The 15,477-nt window shown below is 43.9% G+C and overlaps 3 protein-coding genes across 3 annotated transcripts; all 3 read right to left on the bottom strand.

Annotated features, from left to right (window-relative positions):
• Positions 1–3,602: 3,602 nt before the first annotated feature.
• On the bottom strand, positions 3,603–5,482 carry LOC129582419 (phosphatidylinositol 3-kinase 2-like). Its single transcript, XM_055473931.1, has 3 exons — positions 4,570–5,482; positions 4,217–4,486; positions 3,603–4,145 (listed from the first exon to the last, which is right to left on the bottom strand). The coding sequence occupies exons 1-3, from the start codon at positions 5,480–5,482 to the stop codon at positions 3,820–3,822; spliced, it is 1,509 nt and encodes a 502-aa protein (XP_055329906.1). The 3' UTR covers positions 3,603–3,819.
• A 55-nt stretch (positions 5,483–5,537) lies between these two features.
• On the bottom strand, positions 5,538–7,292 carry LOC129582420 (hormone receptor 4-like). Its single transcript, XM_055473932.1, has 4 exons — positions 6,851–7,292; positions 6,266–6,609; positions 6,044–6,166; positions 5,538–5,974 (listed from the first exon to the last, which is right to left on the bottom strand). Exons 1-4 carry the CDS (start codon positions 6,865–6,867, stop codon positions 5,538–5,540), a joined length of 921 nt encoding a protein of 306 aa, XP_055329907.1. The 5' UTR covers positions 6,868–7,292.
• Positions 7,293–7,939: 647 nt separating this feature from the next.
• Positions 7,940–12,521, bottom strand: LOC129582280 (uncharacterized). The gene is made up of 5 exons (XM_055473770.1): positions 12,393–12,521; positions 12,106–12,305; positions 11,044–11,292; positions 9,367–9,419; positions 7,940–8,785 (listed from the first exon to the last, which is right to left on the bottom strand). Coding segments are annotated over exons 1-5 (1,113 nt in total). The 5' UTR covers positions 12,394–12,521; the 3' UTR covers positions 7,940–8,175.
• Positions 12,522–15,477: the final 2,956 nt, after the last annotated feature.

Here is a 15,477-nt window from a genome sequence, read left to right on the forward strand (position 1 = left end):
CACTGTTTACGCAGACTGTCAGCTGCCGATGCTCAGGTGGGATGGTGCTGAGCTCCGCTGAAGTGAACGCCCTAACCAGGGCAACCTCCCAAGGCACTTGCTGTTCGTAGTAGGATAAAATCGGTAGTTGTTGTTTATTGGAAAATTGTGTGGCGGTGTTGCGCAGCACCAGTGAGCCATAAGCCACGGAAGCTCCGCTATGCAGTACGGTATAAAATCCTCCCTCCATCATGGTTTCCTACAAAAAGACAGGTTTACCTTATAAATATGAAAAGTTCACAACTGACTGATCATACAGTTTCAGAATTTCATTTAATTCTTCCTGACCCCACTCTGGAAATATCTTCCTTATAAAACTGCAGTGGCCGATTGCCTTCCAAGAGAGTTTTCGGTACGCGATCGAGCGTCTGCAGACGATACGTTATCACCGGCCCAAACAAAATTTCGGAAATTTGAAAAATTTCATCGGAGAACGTTTGAGTGTATCCCTTGCTGAATGTTGATTTCTTAAGTGCAATCCGGACTCTGTCACCAACTTTAAAAGCTGCCTTCTGCAACTTAATAAACCGCTTTTCCTGGCCCAGTTTAAATAACTGCGATTGATTGCTGACCGTGATTTCTCCCGGCTTCATTTTCACAGCACTATGTACGCTTCCATTATAATTTTGAATAATATTTTGCAACGCTGAAAACCAATTTGAACTCTTCGTGAACGTAAAATGACGGAATAATGTCGTTTTAAGAGTTCGATTGAAACGCTCCGCTAGCGCGGCTTTAAATCTTGAAGACGATATTTGGTGGCGTATGCCGTGTTTGTCGTATACGGATTTTGCTTTTTCATTGATGAACTCTTTTCCCGCATCAGTAACTAAAACAGTTAAATTTACAAAAGCTTTCTGTATATTTAGGATAGCGTGTGCTGTTCAGTCTCGTTATTCATTCTCACCAAAAACAACGGGCCGCCGCTTTTGAAAAATTATATCCAGCGCTTTCGAAACAGTTTCACCCGATTTGTTGACCAGCGGGTACGATGTAGCAAAACGACTAACGCAGTCTACTGTCGTTAGAATGTAGCGGAACTTTTCATTAAATTTTTAACTTTCTGCAGCTCCACCAGGTCACCATGCCAAACGTTATCCACGCCAACGCAAAAATTTTTAATTTCTTAAATTTAATTCGGGTAGGCCTGTGCAACGTATGAGTCTTTTGCTCAGAAAGAAAATCCTTGACGTCCTGTAGGGTTACCGTCAGGTGCTTAGCTTTCTCTGCCTCTTTAGCAAGCCGGTATAGAGTCATCGTTCCACCCAAATACCCCGGTGACGTAATATCAGTATAGAGCGATTTCAGAAAGGAAGCCTTTCGCCGACTTTCAGTGGCGGTTGCTGGTAATAACTTTTTTCGCGCCATTGCAGCTTTCTTACCTTTTTGCCGGGTTTTGTGTTTCTTAGCAACAGCGGAAGCGGAAGCGGTAGCAGCAGAGCCTCTCTGAATAATTCCACGTATCAAGAACAATAATCAGCTCCACCGCCAGCAAATAATCTATAGTCATGCGGGGAGGGGGGGCCTTTCCTGATTACACAACAATTTATGATCGGAGATATAATTCGATTTTTGCATCCGCTTACGAGCAGAAGGTTGTCAGAAATCTCGAAAAGCCAAGTTCTTATTCACACGTCATTCTTTGTCTTTGTGCACCGCTTTTATACAGGGTGATAAACACGCTGAACACACAAAACAGTTGTGGTGACATTATGTGACTTATACTCCGCTGGACGTCTCACAACAGGGGGTGAGGCGCATGGGCAACTATCGCACAGACCCGGCCCATCGATCCAGGGGGCTGATGCGGCTAGAATCAGCACGGCATGTGAGCATTGCAACTAAGCAGATCCGATATGCAAGCCGTATAATATATAATAGCTATCACCCGGCGTAATTCGATGCTGCAGTCAGTGCAGTTTTGCGGATTTTTGGGAATGGTGCGCCGCTTCTTTACAACTATTGTTAGTTCTATCGGGAAACTTTTATCTTTTAAAATTGACTACAAGAGTGTTCCAAAGAAAGTTAACGAACCGTTTTGCTGCAAACACCAAGCCGGCATTTTGGCTGAACACATTTTTGCAATAGGTGTTGGAAAGTCAACAGCGACAGCCAAACAGGACGCGGCTAAAAAATTACTTGCTATTTTATTGCGGAATTACCATACCAAACTCTTGGAAGTGTTGGAAAGCGAAAGAAGGCAGCAACAATCAGGATCCACATCCACTAACACCACTACCATCACAACTACTACCAGTAAATCAGCGCCTACGCCAGATCCATCCCTCTCTCTCGCCCCGAGAAAACAACCGCCTTATCAGGCACTCGCGGAAAGCCTAGCAAACATACTCGGTTTTGATTTGGAATACCGCCGACTTCCGTCCATCGACGCGAACAACTGGAATTATCAGGCAGCAATTGCCAACGAAGATCTCTTTATAATAGGGAGCGGACCAACAACACACCTGGCAAAAGCGGATGCTGCTAGGCTACTTGCTCGGAAACTACTGGTACATTATATTCGACTTTTATTAGAAATCTTGGATTCTCCACCCCGCATCGCCTCTGTTTCCAAGGCAGCGACGACATCGACAACGACACCGACGACGACGACGGCGCCGGCATCACCATGAGCAGTGGTTATAACAGTAGGACAAACGGGCGGCAAAGATTTAGCTTCCGACCCAGTATGATTTACCGATATCGTTCGCCATATAATTCACCCCCTTCACCTTTGGAAACTAATGAACCATCTCCCGACAACAACAACAATGACAGCAGCTATTTCACTCCGCCAAAGCACCCCGATGCAGGGAGCAGCGAAAAGTACACTGGATATCTCGACACCGGCCAGATACGGAACGAGCTGCAGCTGTGCACCAAGACGTGCTCCATAATCCTGGTAAGCCTTATCGACATCCTCAATTTCAAATTTTTCAGTTACTTATGGCGTTCTGTTTTTATATAGCCTCTTCCCAAGCCCATTCTACGCTACCGCTACACGATGATTAACATCACACGCGTAGTAAACTTTTACCAGTTCCAAAACCTCATGGAACAAAGCCTCATTCCTCTGGACACCTATTTTCAAAACGCTTTGCGAACAACAGCCATTAAACGCACTGGAACAGAGGTGGATCTGCCACGAGGATTTTCTCATGATGTTTACCAGAAATACAACTACCTGGAACTTTACCGCCACTTCAATCTTCGGCATATCTTCCAGGTTATAAAGAACTACTTCAATCAATTTGTTCAGTGCCAGCATTGCAGAAGCTGCTCGACTGTCATTGTACGAAAAAATGGGAAATTATGCATGATTTGCTTAGCATGTCAGGCTAATACGTTTGTTTGCAAGCGTGTGTAAAACGAGGTTGACTTACGGAACGGCCGTGTTGCGACAACGATGATTCGAATCTGTTAACGAATTCAAACTGGGCATATGCGTGGAATTTTAGTTGATAAGCCGCCTTTTTGTTAACAACGAAGGAAATGTTTTGTTGTTCAACCAATGAAACATCCAAGAAATAAAAAAGTGACTGTACAAACTTGCCATCCCGGGAACATAATGTAAACGTAAGTGATCCAGCATAGGAAATAACAGGAATTGTCGAAACAAAAAAGCTCCAACATTATGCAGCCATATAACAAAAGATCAACTAAAAAGCAATTCCGTAACAAATTTCAAAACCTTAGTTCTGGGTATTAAAATACAAAATTGTGTGGGTATAGGTATATACATACAATGTATCAATCAAGGAAACGCAACCGATGATCGAATTACTGTGTCTGACGCCGAAGTCGCTTGAAACGCTCGCGGCGACGTTTGAATTCTTCACGCTGCGCTTCAAATTCATCGCTTGGACCACCCTGTGCCCGAACTTCCAAGTCCATTTCGCGCCACGCTCGAATTCCATCAGCCATCTGACGCTCTCCTTCAGGTCCACTTGCAACAGTATCATACAGAATACTGGTCGAGAAGGCGGCCATATGGGCGGGAAAGGCTGGGTCCGTCACGCTTCGGCTCCACACAGCAGACAGTCTTCTGGTCCGTTCATCCATATTCTCCACGAAATGGGCCATACTATCGTTAACAGCTTCCCGGTCTACAGATATCATTACCACACAAATCACACAACTGTTTAACACAATTAACCAAGCAACACTGCGGTGATACCTGTGTTGTTGTATCGCTCCGGGTCGATGGCGCTGTGATAAGAGGAATCTGATGGTGGGTTGCTTCCAGAAACGCTTTCCAGGGAAAAATTCCCCGGCTGCCTGTGCGGTAGTTGTGGCGGCGGCTGCTGTTGTTCTCCGCGAGACAGAGCTGCCCGCATGACACTAACTCTTTCGCCTAGACGATTAATACTGTTGTCGAGTCGCAAATTCACATTTTCCCACTCCTGGTTAGGGTCAGCGGTGTTAATGCCGTCAAACCCGGTAACGTCTATAAGCGCTGTTTATGATTATCAACTAAAAAGACACGCAACACAAAAGCACGGCTGGCGTGCCACATGCACGCATACTTACCGTCATTTGGACAAGGTGGATGATGAGGCGAAGCTGTTGTTGCAGCGGATCCTGGCGGCCAGGGACCTCTTAGATTAGCGTTAGAGTTATGGAATCCCAAGAATGTTGATGGGCGCGATGAGCGCGGTGGTTGGCGGCCGTTGCCAGGGCCACCAAAGGGATGTGGCGGAGCGGATGGAGTTCTGGGAATTCGAACCGCAAAAAGATCGACAGTCCTGTGTGCGTGCAGCCGTGCCATGCAGCGCTGAAATAAATTGTAGCGTGATGCCGCGCATCCCAGGATAGCCAGGACGAGCAGGACAATTCCCACAGCGATCCCGATTATTCCGCTAGTATCCAGAAGTGGTGCACTGCTGCTGCTGCTGTGGCTGGCTTTGTTGTTGTTGTAGTTGTTGTCGTCGTCATCGTTGTCGTTGCCACTGCTACTACCTAAAAAGCACGGTGGACATGGTTGACATGGCTGTAGCTGCAGAGTCGGGTGAACGACCTCCTCCTCAAGAAGGTAAGAGTGGTTAGACATGTTGTTATCTGTTCCGGATATGTTTACATCGCTGCCGTCAATACTGATCAAGATTAATACATCTGCTACGCTTGAATTGTCTCCCGTTTGGTTCACCGTCGCCAATGTCGACGCGAGTGCCGCGGGTGTCGTCGTCGATGACGACGACGACGACTCAGCAACGTATTTGATAACAGAGACGGAATTGGTGCTGATGGTGGTGGTGGTGGTGATGGCCGCTGATAACTTGTGGTCAAATACAGCAGCGGTAGCGGTGGTGAAAATATCGGGTATGTAGCTTCTCGTTGAAGTTATATTGTTTTCCGAGGAAAACGGGGGGATAGATGAACGATCGTTTCCATAATCCTTCCGATCAGCGCCACCAACTCCCCCGCTACTATCCCCTTCATCCATAAAGGTTTCAGTAACTTGGGTATGAACCGTGGTGCTGTCGTCGGGAAACTGTTTATCACCTGATATGTGGTAGCAGCAGGCGCGCTAGTGCTGCTGCTGGTGTCCATTCATTTTCTATTTCCGTGGACAATGGGACGGAGGAAGGGTGGATATTATTTATTTCAAAACGAATGTCTGCAGGTGGAGACAACAGCATAGATAAAGTTGACGATAAATTCGAAATTTTTATGGTGGTGGGATCTATCACGGCCGTAGCAGCATCGGTCAAGACAGGAGAAACAACGTATGCGCTATCATCACTCGACGTAAATGCCGATTCTGTCGTGGTGGTGGTGGTGGTGCTGCTGCTGCTGCTACTGCTGCTGCTACTGCTTTTGCTCTCTTGCCTAACCGTAATTAATAAAGGGGCAGGTGATGTAATCGTCGCTTGCACAATTTTTGTGCTTGCCGCAGGCGCCACCGCCCCGGCCGTTGTTGTAGTTATAGCGGCAGCTACATACATACAACAAGAACTATCCGAACCTTCTATCGAAAATAATGTTTGACTGAATCTTTACTTACCAGCATGGGTGGTAGTGAAGACTTTGGGCGGATATGGCAAAGGCCAGGGTGTTGGAAACCCGGTTGGTGTAGGGCGGCTGGACCACGGACAGCACGGGGCATACGCGCAGCCGTTACGCTTGTCTACGGATGGATATACATTTTCTGCGTGAAACTTATTTCGATGGGAAACGATTCTGAGTCAAGAAAACTATTTACAGAAACTTTTTATTGGTAATTAACCTTTTCCGCATCGGGGAGCGATGATCTTCAGACCCAGTTTCTCCAGGCACTCCAATTCACGACATTGATAACCGTCAAAAATTGTGTTGACCAGGAAGATCAGTTGCAAATCCGGGAAATTATGGGTAGGCCGCCAATTTGGAAGAACATTCACATCCGATCCTGTCATGTCCAACATCTTCACACCTCTCACAATTACATGAGGCTGATTATCCAACGGCCAGGTCATCGAGCTGCTGCTTGAGCACTGCCAGATTGTAGGCTTACAAGTGCAGAAGTATGGACAAGCGGCGGCGGCGGCGGTGTTGGTAGCGACGATGGGATAGTACTGTCCGTAAGCAACGCTGCATACAGTAATTACACCCATTACAGCCCCGGCAATAATAAGGTTAAAAACCACTGCCATTGTTATGCACGGTAAACACACAGGTCAATTAGAATGAATACAGTTATTATAGTTATGTCACATAAGAGCTGTTAACAAATTTTCTAGCCTGGCAAAACATCATTCCAAATGCAAATGACTCAACTGAATGCGCAAATAATCAACTGATGGTTGAGTTAGTTTTCAACATCGCGACTTACCTCATTTTTCCTCTCATTCTCTGGGCCGACGGTTTTTGAAAGAGAAAAAATTACCAGGAGATAAGACTATGATGCCATTACAGCTAAAATTCTCTCTGCTGTAAGACACTGTTTACGCTTCATTACGCTGATAAGAGCCATGAGAACTTGAGCTAGATGGCCATTTTTTCCTCCACATGCAGTTTTTTTTATCAGTCTACCACTGAAGACATGAAAATGAGCACACTGAATAAATAAGCAGCGGCCAGCAATACAGCTGTGACTTTGCACACGGCTTGCATTCTTTCTTTCTATCTTCCATAAGCCTGCGTGTACAAGCAGCAGGGAATAAGTAGACGTTTGCAGCGCACAGCAGCGAGAGTAGCCAGTACGTACTGAGTCCCACTTCTTTGAGGCTGCAGAGATGAGACAACTAAGTACAGTACAGTACTTATGACCGCTATATGTACCGCACAGCCTGACCACCCGCGGGCTGGCTGACGCCTGCTTCGCAGGTAGCGACCTACGTCACTTTGGCCCATGGGTGGTTGGTTGCCGGCCTTATTAATATTTAAAATATTAATTTGGTCAGACGTTTATTTTAATTTTGTAAATAATAATTTATTATTTATTTTAATTTATTATTTAATTCCAGGGGCAGTTGGGGGTTGCTGCTTCTGGGGGGCAGTGGATCAGGGGTGGCGCCCAATGGCGCCAGAATGATCACTTATCATCAGGTATCGGTACTACTACCGTAATATGTCTGCCATTTCTGGATAATTATAGTTACTGAGTTTTGACCGGGGGCTCGTGAACCGTTAGTTCTTTTCAGTAGTTAGCTGCAACGTGAAATATCTCATGGAGCGTCACTGCAGTTTGCTCGCGAAAAAAGAGTTTGTGGTGAACTACTGATTGATTGCGTATTATTTGGTTATTTCCATCAATTTCCATGCGTTAGCTTGCAATAGTGAGAAACCAGCAACAGAAAGGCAATACGCAATCACTTGCCTCTGCATCCAGCTCGAGCAACGGGCAACGCATCTGCCGTACTCATACACACCGTATTTCGCAGCCAGTGGTTAACTCGCTCCGAATGTACCCAGACGAGTTAAGTTCGGTTTACTGAATGAGCAGACAAACTCTCGAGGCACCCATAAGTCTGATCGCCATATATGAACACTGAAAACATGAGCATAACAGAACACAGAAACACCATAACGTTTAGGAGCACTACGGATAGTAAAGAATCATTTCGGTTTATTAATTACTTGGGAATTATTGCAAATTATTTTCGGCTGCAAATAAACACAAACCAAAAACACCACAGCCCAAACCGTTTCCCCCCATTACTGATCGCGCCCCCCAGCAGAATCGGGCAGTGCGCGAGAGGAACCGTATCGGTCACACTGTATCATTGTACCCGCAACCAACTGCGCAAAGCCACACAGCTCTCGCAGCGATTCATCGCGGCGCACATCGTGATAAACGTCATCTTCATGGGGCCAGACGCGTTGGGCAAACGCCTCTCCCTCCTGCCATCCCACCCCACAGTGCACCCCCCGGAAACACATCCAGAACATGCGCTCCGGAAAACACGCGTCTCCTTCTTTGCGCATTTTTTTGGACATATCCCACACGTGCAGCTCTTGATGGCGCTCGCCGATTCTCTCCATTCCCGGCCAACGGCCCAGGAAGCCTTTGATGATCAGCACCACCTTGGGATCGCAGCCCGCCGTCACGACGGCCCCGTAATCCAGCTCTATGTCGAAGAACTCCCCCAGTCCCTCCACCACGGCGTAGCCGGCCCATTCCGGAAACAGAACACGCAGCACCTTCATGTACTCCACCAACCAGTCGTAGTCGAAAAACGGACCGTCAACAGCGTACTGGTCCAGGATAGCGCGTGTGTTCGCTAGCAGCGACTTCACGTTTAACGTCTCCAAGTACTCCCGGTGTCTACGAAATATTTATTAAATGGTTCTATTTCAACGAAGAGGATCCCGTTTATATTTTCAAAGAAATCACAATATACTTCTGTAGAAATTATATTCTTAAAGAAATGCCGCGCCCCATGTTTTATTGGATATTTCTTTCGTGTTTTCGCCCCATCTTTTCGTATTTCCTGGATATTTATCAAACTCAGCTTCTATTAACACAGAAGCCGAATGCAGTGTCAGGCTTTTAAGGTTAACAAAATTAAGCTTCGGTCTCGCAGGAAACGATGGCAATTAATAAGCAAAAAACTTTCACTCATGAAACAGATGTCATAAATTATACAGATCAATCTAAACTGCATAAAAATCGTCATAATGCCATCGATTCTTCTATTTAAAGTTGCCATAAAAAAAAACTGAAATTAAAAAACCTCGAGACCAGATGCAGAAGCGTTGGCGATCGGCAAAAAACTCGAGGATCTCATCAAATGGGCAGTGCCCGTTGCGGTTGAACCGTGCCCAATTTATGGTAACGTATATGCTCAGTAACCAAAATATGGGGAAAATCGAAGAGAATAGACGAAGTGGAAAGTGGGAACTTACTTCTCGTGCATCGTCTTGTTATTAATGCCTCCCAGCATCCGGTGCGTGCTAACCTGTAAAAGGAGAGTCATTAGACGATCCAACACCGCACTTGAACCACCAATAACGGTGAAGATCGCGGGTAAAAATTTAAAATTAGCTCGCTGTCTGATGTGTGGAAAAAATTAAAAAAACAGCATGATATTATTGAAGTCGTATTTTCACTTAAAGCGTACTTCTATGAAAGATGCGAAGCGCTCAGACACAAGTAATTTTAATTTACAAACCGCTGCTTACGGCTAGTCAAGCACGGTATTTTGCTGACCATAACCATAACCCGGCATGCAGTAGCAAAATTATTCCGCTGTTTCAAAATTATCAGCAAATTTTTTTTACATTTGTATTTTAGAGAAGATTTTATTATAGCTAATTACACTTTGCTTCGTTTTTTTAATTACAGTTTTTTTTAATTACTAGGTTGCTCGTGAATTTTTACAGAAGCGATGCAGTAAAAAAATATGTCTGGAACTGACTAAAAATAATATTAATAGAAAGAATATATAAATAATATAACTAACGGGCCACAAAAAACAAATTACTTTAATGGTAAATCGATTTTTATTTAACAATTATTTTTACTTTATAGAAACATGAGACTGTTGTGCCAATCTACGAGTAAAATAAAGCCCACACACGATAACACAAAAATTATTCAGACCATAAATAATAATTAAAATAAATACGATAAATGCTAAAATTTTTAGAAATGTTATACTATGTTAAAAAAATGTTATGTTAAAATTTAAAAAATACTGCGCTTCGACCAAGACCTGTGCATAGCAGCCTGGAATTTCATCTTATCACTTCCCATAACGGCCAGTTAATCAATTTGGGATCTAATTCCATTTCCACTTCACGAAAACACTCAAAGCGAAAAATAAAATAAACGGAATTCAAGGACTTCCGGCGCTTAAAGCAATTGCAGTATTAATCCCGTAAGCTATTGAAAACGCCCTTTTTCGTTCTGTTTCACCAAACGATGTTTTTTCTGCCTTCCTCCTTTTAATAATAATATTACTAAATCAAACAAATTATTATTAAATTTCGAAAAATTATTATTAATTAATAAAAAATAAATTTAGAAAAAAACACAAATATGCTGTCTGAAAGCCGACTGCGGAAAACCATTGAAGATAACTTATCGGCCTTCCCTGATGACTGATCTGTCTTCACGACAAACACACGTACGAGTAAATTGAGTGTTAATGGTTAATGCTGGCTGCCCACTACAAGTGATTCACGGTGCACATTTCACAAGAAGGTGCGATCGGTCACACGCGCTTTACCCGTCCAGTTATCTGGCCGATCAAACACCATTTATTATTAATTTATTACTGTATCATTATAGCCAGATCCAAGCTAATAAAATATCTCACCAAGCTAATAAAAAAGTTTTTGCGTAATTTAGAAAATTTCTTATTTTTTTGGCGTGATTTATAAAATCAACGTTACGTACTCCACCATACAATCTTAAAGCCAGATCACGTTAAAATTCTTTTTGATCACACACTGCTCCAGCGTGTTCGCAAAGCGGCACATGCGAACAGCAGAGGCTGACTGCGCCCACTTAGCGGTCATGAGTAATTTCCAGAAAATTTGTCTTCAGCCAACAAAATACAGGGAAAAATCACGACTTACCAGGGAAAAATCCAGACCGTGGAATGCCGGAGCGAAGAGTGGTGCGGCATCCCGCACCGCAGCCGTTGTCCACAAATCCGCTAAATCCGGCAGAAATTTCTTGCCCAGCAAAAAAGCAAAGACGTCCGCGCGGTACACTTCACAGATATCCAGCAGCTGCTGTCCATTCGGCAGACTCTGCACCTTCTGCAGCACGTGTTGATTGGCACTCAGGAAGGCCGCCACGAGATCCTCGGCCACACTGCCAGCCTGCCAGCAATAATAATGTCGAATTATTAATAAACTATTTAATCAATGCATTTATTCAATCACAACTGAACCTATTATTTTAGCTACGTATCTATTCATTACAACAATTTGTCATTCTATAAGTAAAACCCTTTTAATATTTAATTTCGTAAATTCGATCTGTCCTTCTCGTATTAGTTAAAAAGGATTTTTACGTTTATTTATTTCATTTTTAAAATAATAAAAAATACTACAATACTGTAATATCTTTTATTATTATTAATAAATTGTAAAAAAATTCCAGTGGTAATAATAATTTCAAGCTGACAACTGTTCCTTCTCGTGTTGATGAAAAGGGATTTTTATGATTATTTCTTTCCGTCTTTGTAGACGGCTAGGCACAGCCACGTGTAGTCATAATAATTTTTACGAAAGCCGTTAATTCATAATTATGGAATTGCAATTTATATGCCGTTATCAGTACTTCGCAAGTGATAATATTCTTCTAAAATAAAAACTGCCTTTAAACCGGTTATAAAATTACAGTTTCTCTTATACCTATAGATAAACCAAAACAACGCAAGCAGAATTTATTATTTTCCTAAATATTGTACTGCAGTCAATATTTATGAAAAATATGCAATATCCAGACTAAATAAGTGAGTATTTCCATAAAGAATTATACAAGTAGTTCATAAATAATATTATAAATGACTGGTTCACAGTGACACATAAAAGCAACACTGCAACAGTGATACTCAGACCTGATGTCCATAAAGGATCGATCAGTCAGTCTGCTATAATCGTATAACGACGTAATAACGTTTGGAATACCTGCAGAACCGCGATTCCACCCGAGAAACGTCGAGTCACAGCGTTATCTGGCCGTTGCACCGACGCCACGTTGCCCAGAGAACTACGGCCAGCATCATGGCGACGCGAGGGAACCTTCGTGTCGGATAACGACAGTTGTCCAAACTGTTTCTCGCTTAACTCCTGGCTGGGTCTTCGCGCGAGCGACATGGCGCCGTTCACTGCAATACACACGGATAGCTCACACACTGTTCAGTGTTCAGCTTCGATCTTCAGACAAACACTTATCAAACTCAATTCCCACTTACTATCTTACAGAACATTAAATAATCAAGCTATTCACAATGATAGGATTTCGTCGACAGGAGACAAATAAAAATTATATGTATTTCCCTAGAAGACAACAATAACATGTCACAACACGCAGAACTGGAGAGCGGAAAATACAAAAGTGACAAAACTGCATGTTACAACGGCTGACAGACGAATTTTCATTCCAGCTGGCCCCACAGTGCGGTTGGGCTATATCCTACGGTCGTAGCGCAGTATAAAATACTCACGTAGGCGCATCCTGCGGTGTACGGGGCAACCCCCGCAGGTTCGGTATTCGAGCGTGTTTTCTTCAGTTTTCACTCTTTCCGTCGTCGATTAATTACTCGTACTTGATTGAACGGATATGTACTTCAGCTTCGAAAAATAAAAAAATTCGAAAAATTCTAAAATTAGAAACGAAAACTTTGCAACTCGTAGAGTAGGCTTCCGAAGAAACCTGACTGTAAATTGTAATGATATGTAATCTATTCACGCTGCCAGCGTTTGCCGCAGACTTTGGAAATGCAAACTACAGTAAGCGTAATTTGTTATCTAAATTCTAAACATCTTTTGTTTTGAAACCTTTTACTCGGAAACATTCTATTTATAGTAATAACATTTTTTTCTGCTAGGTTTTTATTAAACTGCGAAGTTTAAAGGGTATACCATACCTGTAGGCTGCGCGTGCTTTAAATTAAAGTTAAATTAATTAAAGTTAAATTAATTAATTCGCCGCATGTTTTAAATTAACTAAAATGCGATTGAATAAAAAAATGAAATACAGTACCGTCAGTACGTAATTAAAAGTCAATATTTGGAAAATTTTAACTTCCAGGCAGCGTCACGCACTGAACTAAAAATTTATTATTATTTCAACATTTCGACCGGCTATTGCCTGCATTTGGCATGGATAGTGCTCGTCAGATAGAAATATTGATATCGTATAAACATAGTCGTTGTAAAAGCAAAGAATTAAACAAACCATCGCAGAAATAAATAATTTATCATTGCCACAAACGTAAATAGTAATAATAGCTGTTTTCTAAGCGCCAGCGTCGCGCTTAATGTGCATCATGTACCTTTATGTATTAATGTGCATTAAGTACCTTTACGCAGGAAATTAATCACCCGGCTGGCCGACTTGTACATGACTTCCTGTGAAGTATCTAATAATACTTTATTAGATGTGTACAGTAGGACGACTGATGATAGACTAAATATAAAAGTAGGAAAACATACAAACATTCTCTCAGAGATACTGGAACGTTGCTAGGCTCATATAATGTACTACAGTACTTTATAGTACATACACTACACTCCCCCACAATAAGATAAAACACACGGGCAATGAAAACAGGAATAAATATTAATTTTAAATCGGCGGAAATTCTACGAAAATCTTTTTCGTCACGTAGTCTTTGAGGAGGTAATCCGGCATCTTCCTTGTCCGATCGCTTCGGCGGAGTTCTGCTTCCGGAATCGGGGCCTTCGGAACTTTCGGTGGCTTTGCAGCAGCCTTCTCCGATGGCTTCTTCGGAGGCTTCGTTTCGGCCGTGGGAACCATGACTTCCGCCTTCACTGGGGGTGGCGGTCCACGGTCTGGACCTGCAATAACAACAGGGGGCACAGGCTGCGGTGCAGCCTGCATACTTACCTGCTCAGATTTCGGCGCCGCAACATCGCGTCGCGCCTCAAGCGCAGCCTCCAGGCGTCGCGCTTCTTCAACTGGTGCCGCGGGTTCACGTCGCACCTCTGGCGCCGCAACCATGCGTCGCGCCTCTGGCGCCGCAACCATGCGTCGCGCCTCTGACGCCTTACGCTCACGCTGCGTCGCAACCTCTACCGGTGGTAGCATCGGGACGGGCTTTGGTGTTCTCTGTGCACTCGCCGCCATCTGCGACTCTGCGTGCTCTTCGGCGGTCAACCAACGGCGTGGTAGCATCTGGTTAGCATGTCTTCGCCACACTTGACCGTTCACTTTAACTTCCCACATCGTTTTACCGATGGGTTTTACCAGCTGCCCTGCAGCCCACTTATCAGCACTGTTCAACCGGAAATCCTTTACTTGGACTAGTTGTCCTGTTATGAACGCTCGCGCTTTCGTGCGCTTATCAAAATTGCGCTTCTGCCTGCCTCGGGCTTTCTCGTGCACCTGCGCTACAGGATGAACCAGGTCTAAGATAGTCCTGACCTTTCGATTTAGAAACAACTCGCACGGAGCTTTTCCAGTAGTACCATTTGGTACAGTACGAAAACGACTAAGGAACTCCCGTAACGCATCAGCAAACGTTTTTCCGGACTGCATGCCTTTTTCTATGCCCTTCTTTACTACATCAACGTAGCGCTCGGCTTGCCCATTGGACTGCGGGTGTCCCGGGGCTATAGTCATATGTTTAATCCCTCTTTCAGTACAAAACTGCTGAAACTGTTCCGACGTAAACTGACGTCCATTATCACTGACGATATCAGTACACAGTCCATATCGCGCAAACAGACTTTCCATAATGAAAATCACGTTACTGGTATCGGCTTTCTTGACCTCAAACGCTTCTAGCCACTTCGAGAATGCGTCAACAATTACGAGTATCATTCGACCCTTGAACGGTCCGGCAAAATCTATGTGCAACCGATGCCACGGGCCCTGTGGGACCGGCCACTGTTGTAACGGTACCTTTCTGGGATCTTTCGCTAACATCGAACAAATCTCACATTCCCCGGCTACTTTCTCTACCGCTTCGTCAATACCAGGCCACCAAACGTGGCTTCTCGCTTCCGCTTTCATCTTCACTACGCCTGTATGCGTACTGTGTAAGTACTTCAGTATCTGTGCACGCAACGAACTGGGGATAACTACTCGGTTATTCCACAGTAAACAACCATCGCATATTGAATATGCGTTCTTCCGGCGACTGTACGCCACTAACTCTGTTGGAACCTTGTTTGGCCATCCATTCAAATGGAACTGTTTGACTCGGTCAATCTCACTGTCTTTCGCACTCGCTGCACGAATCACTTCAGCTGATACTGGCATACTGGATAGAATTTCACTTTCTATCAAATTGACCACTTCTGTCTTGCCCA

This window comes from Paramacrobiotus metropolitanus, unplaced genomic scaffold, assembly GCF_019649055.1.
Source record: "Paramacrobiotus metropolitanus isolate TYO unplaced genomic scaffold, Prichtersi_v1.0 Parri_scaffold0000007, whole genome shotgun sequence".
Classification (NCBI taxonomy): Eukaryota; Metazoa; Tardigrada; class Eutardigrada; order Parachela; family Macrobiotidae; genus Paramacrobiotus; species Paramacrobiotus metropolitanus.

Excerpts from the sequence above, each read along its gene's own strand:
- LOC129582419 (XM_055473931.1), bottom strand. The coding sequence starts at position 5,482 with ATGGATGAAGGGGATAGTAGCGGGGGAGTTGGTGGCGCTGATCGGAAG. Across the intron at positions 4,487-4,569 it reads TCCACCTTGTCCAAATGACG|ACGTTACCGGGTTTGACGGC; the intron begins GTAAGTATGCGT and ends CAGCGCTTATAG. Across the intron at positions 4,146-4,216 it reads GGAGCGATACAACAACACAG|ACCGGGAAGCTGTTAACGAT; the intron begins GTATCACCGCAG and ends TGATATCTGTAG.
- LOC129582420 (XM_055473932.1), bottom strand. Across the intron at positions 6,167-6,265 it reads CGCTCCCCGATGCGGAAAAG|ACAAGCGTAACGGCTGCGCG; the intron begins GTTAATTACCAA and ends ATCCATCCGTAG. Across the intron at positions 5,975-6,043 it reads CTTCACTACCACCCATGCTG|CTGCCGCTATAACTACAACA; the intron begins GTAAGTAAAGAT and ends GTATGTATGTAG.
- LOC129582280 (XM_055473770.1), bottom strand. Across the intron at positions 11,293-12,105 it reads GTGGAATCGCGGTTCTGCAG|GCTGGCAGTGTGGCCGAGGA; the intron begins GTATTCCAAACG and ends TATTGCTGGCAG. Across the intron at positions 9,420-11,043 it reads ACGGTCTGGATTTTTCCCTG|GTTAGCACGCACCGGATGCT; the intron begins GTAAGTCGTGAT and ends CTCCTTTTACAG.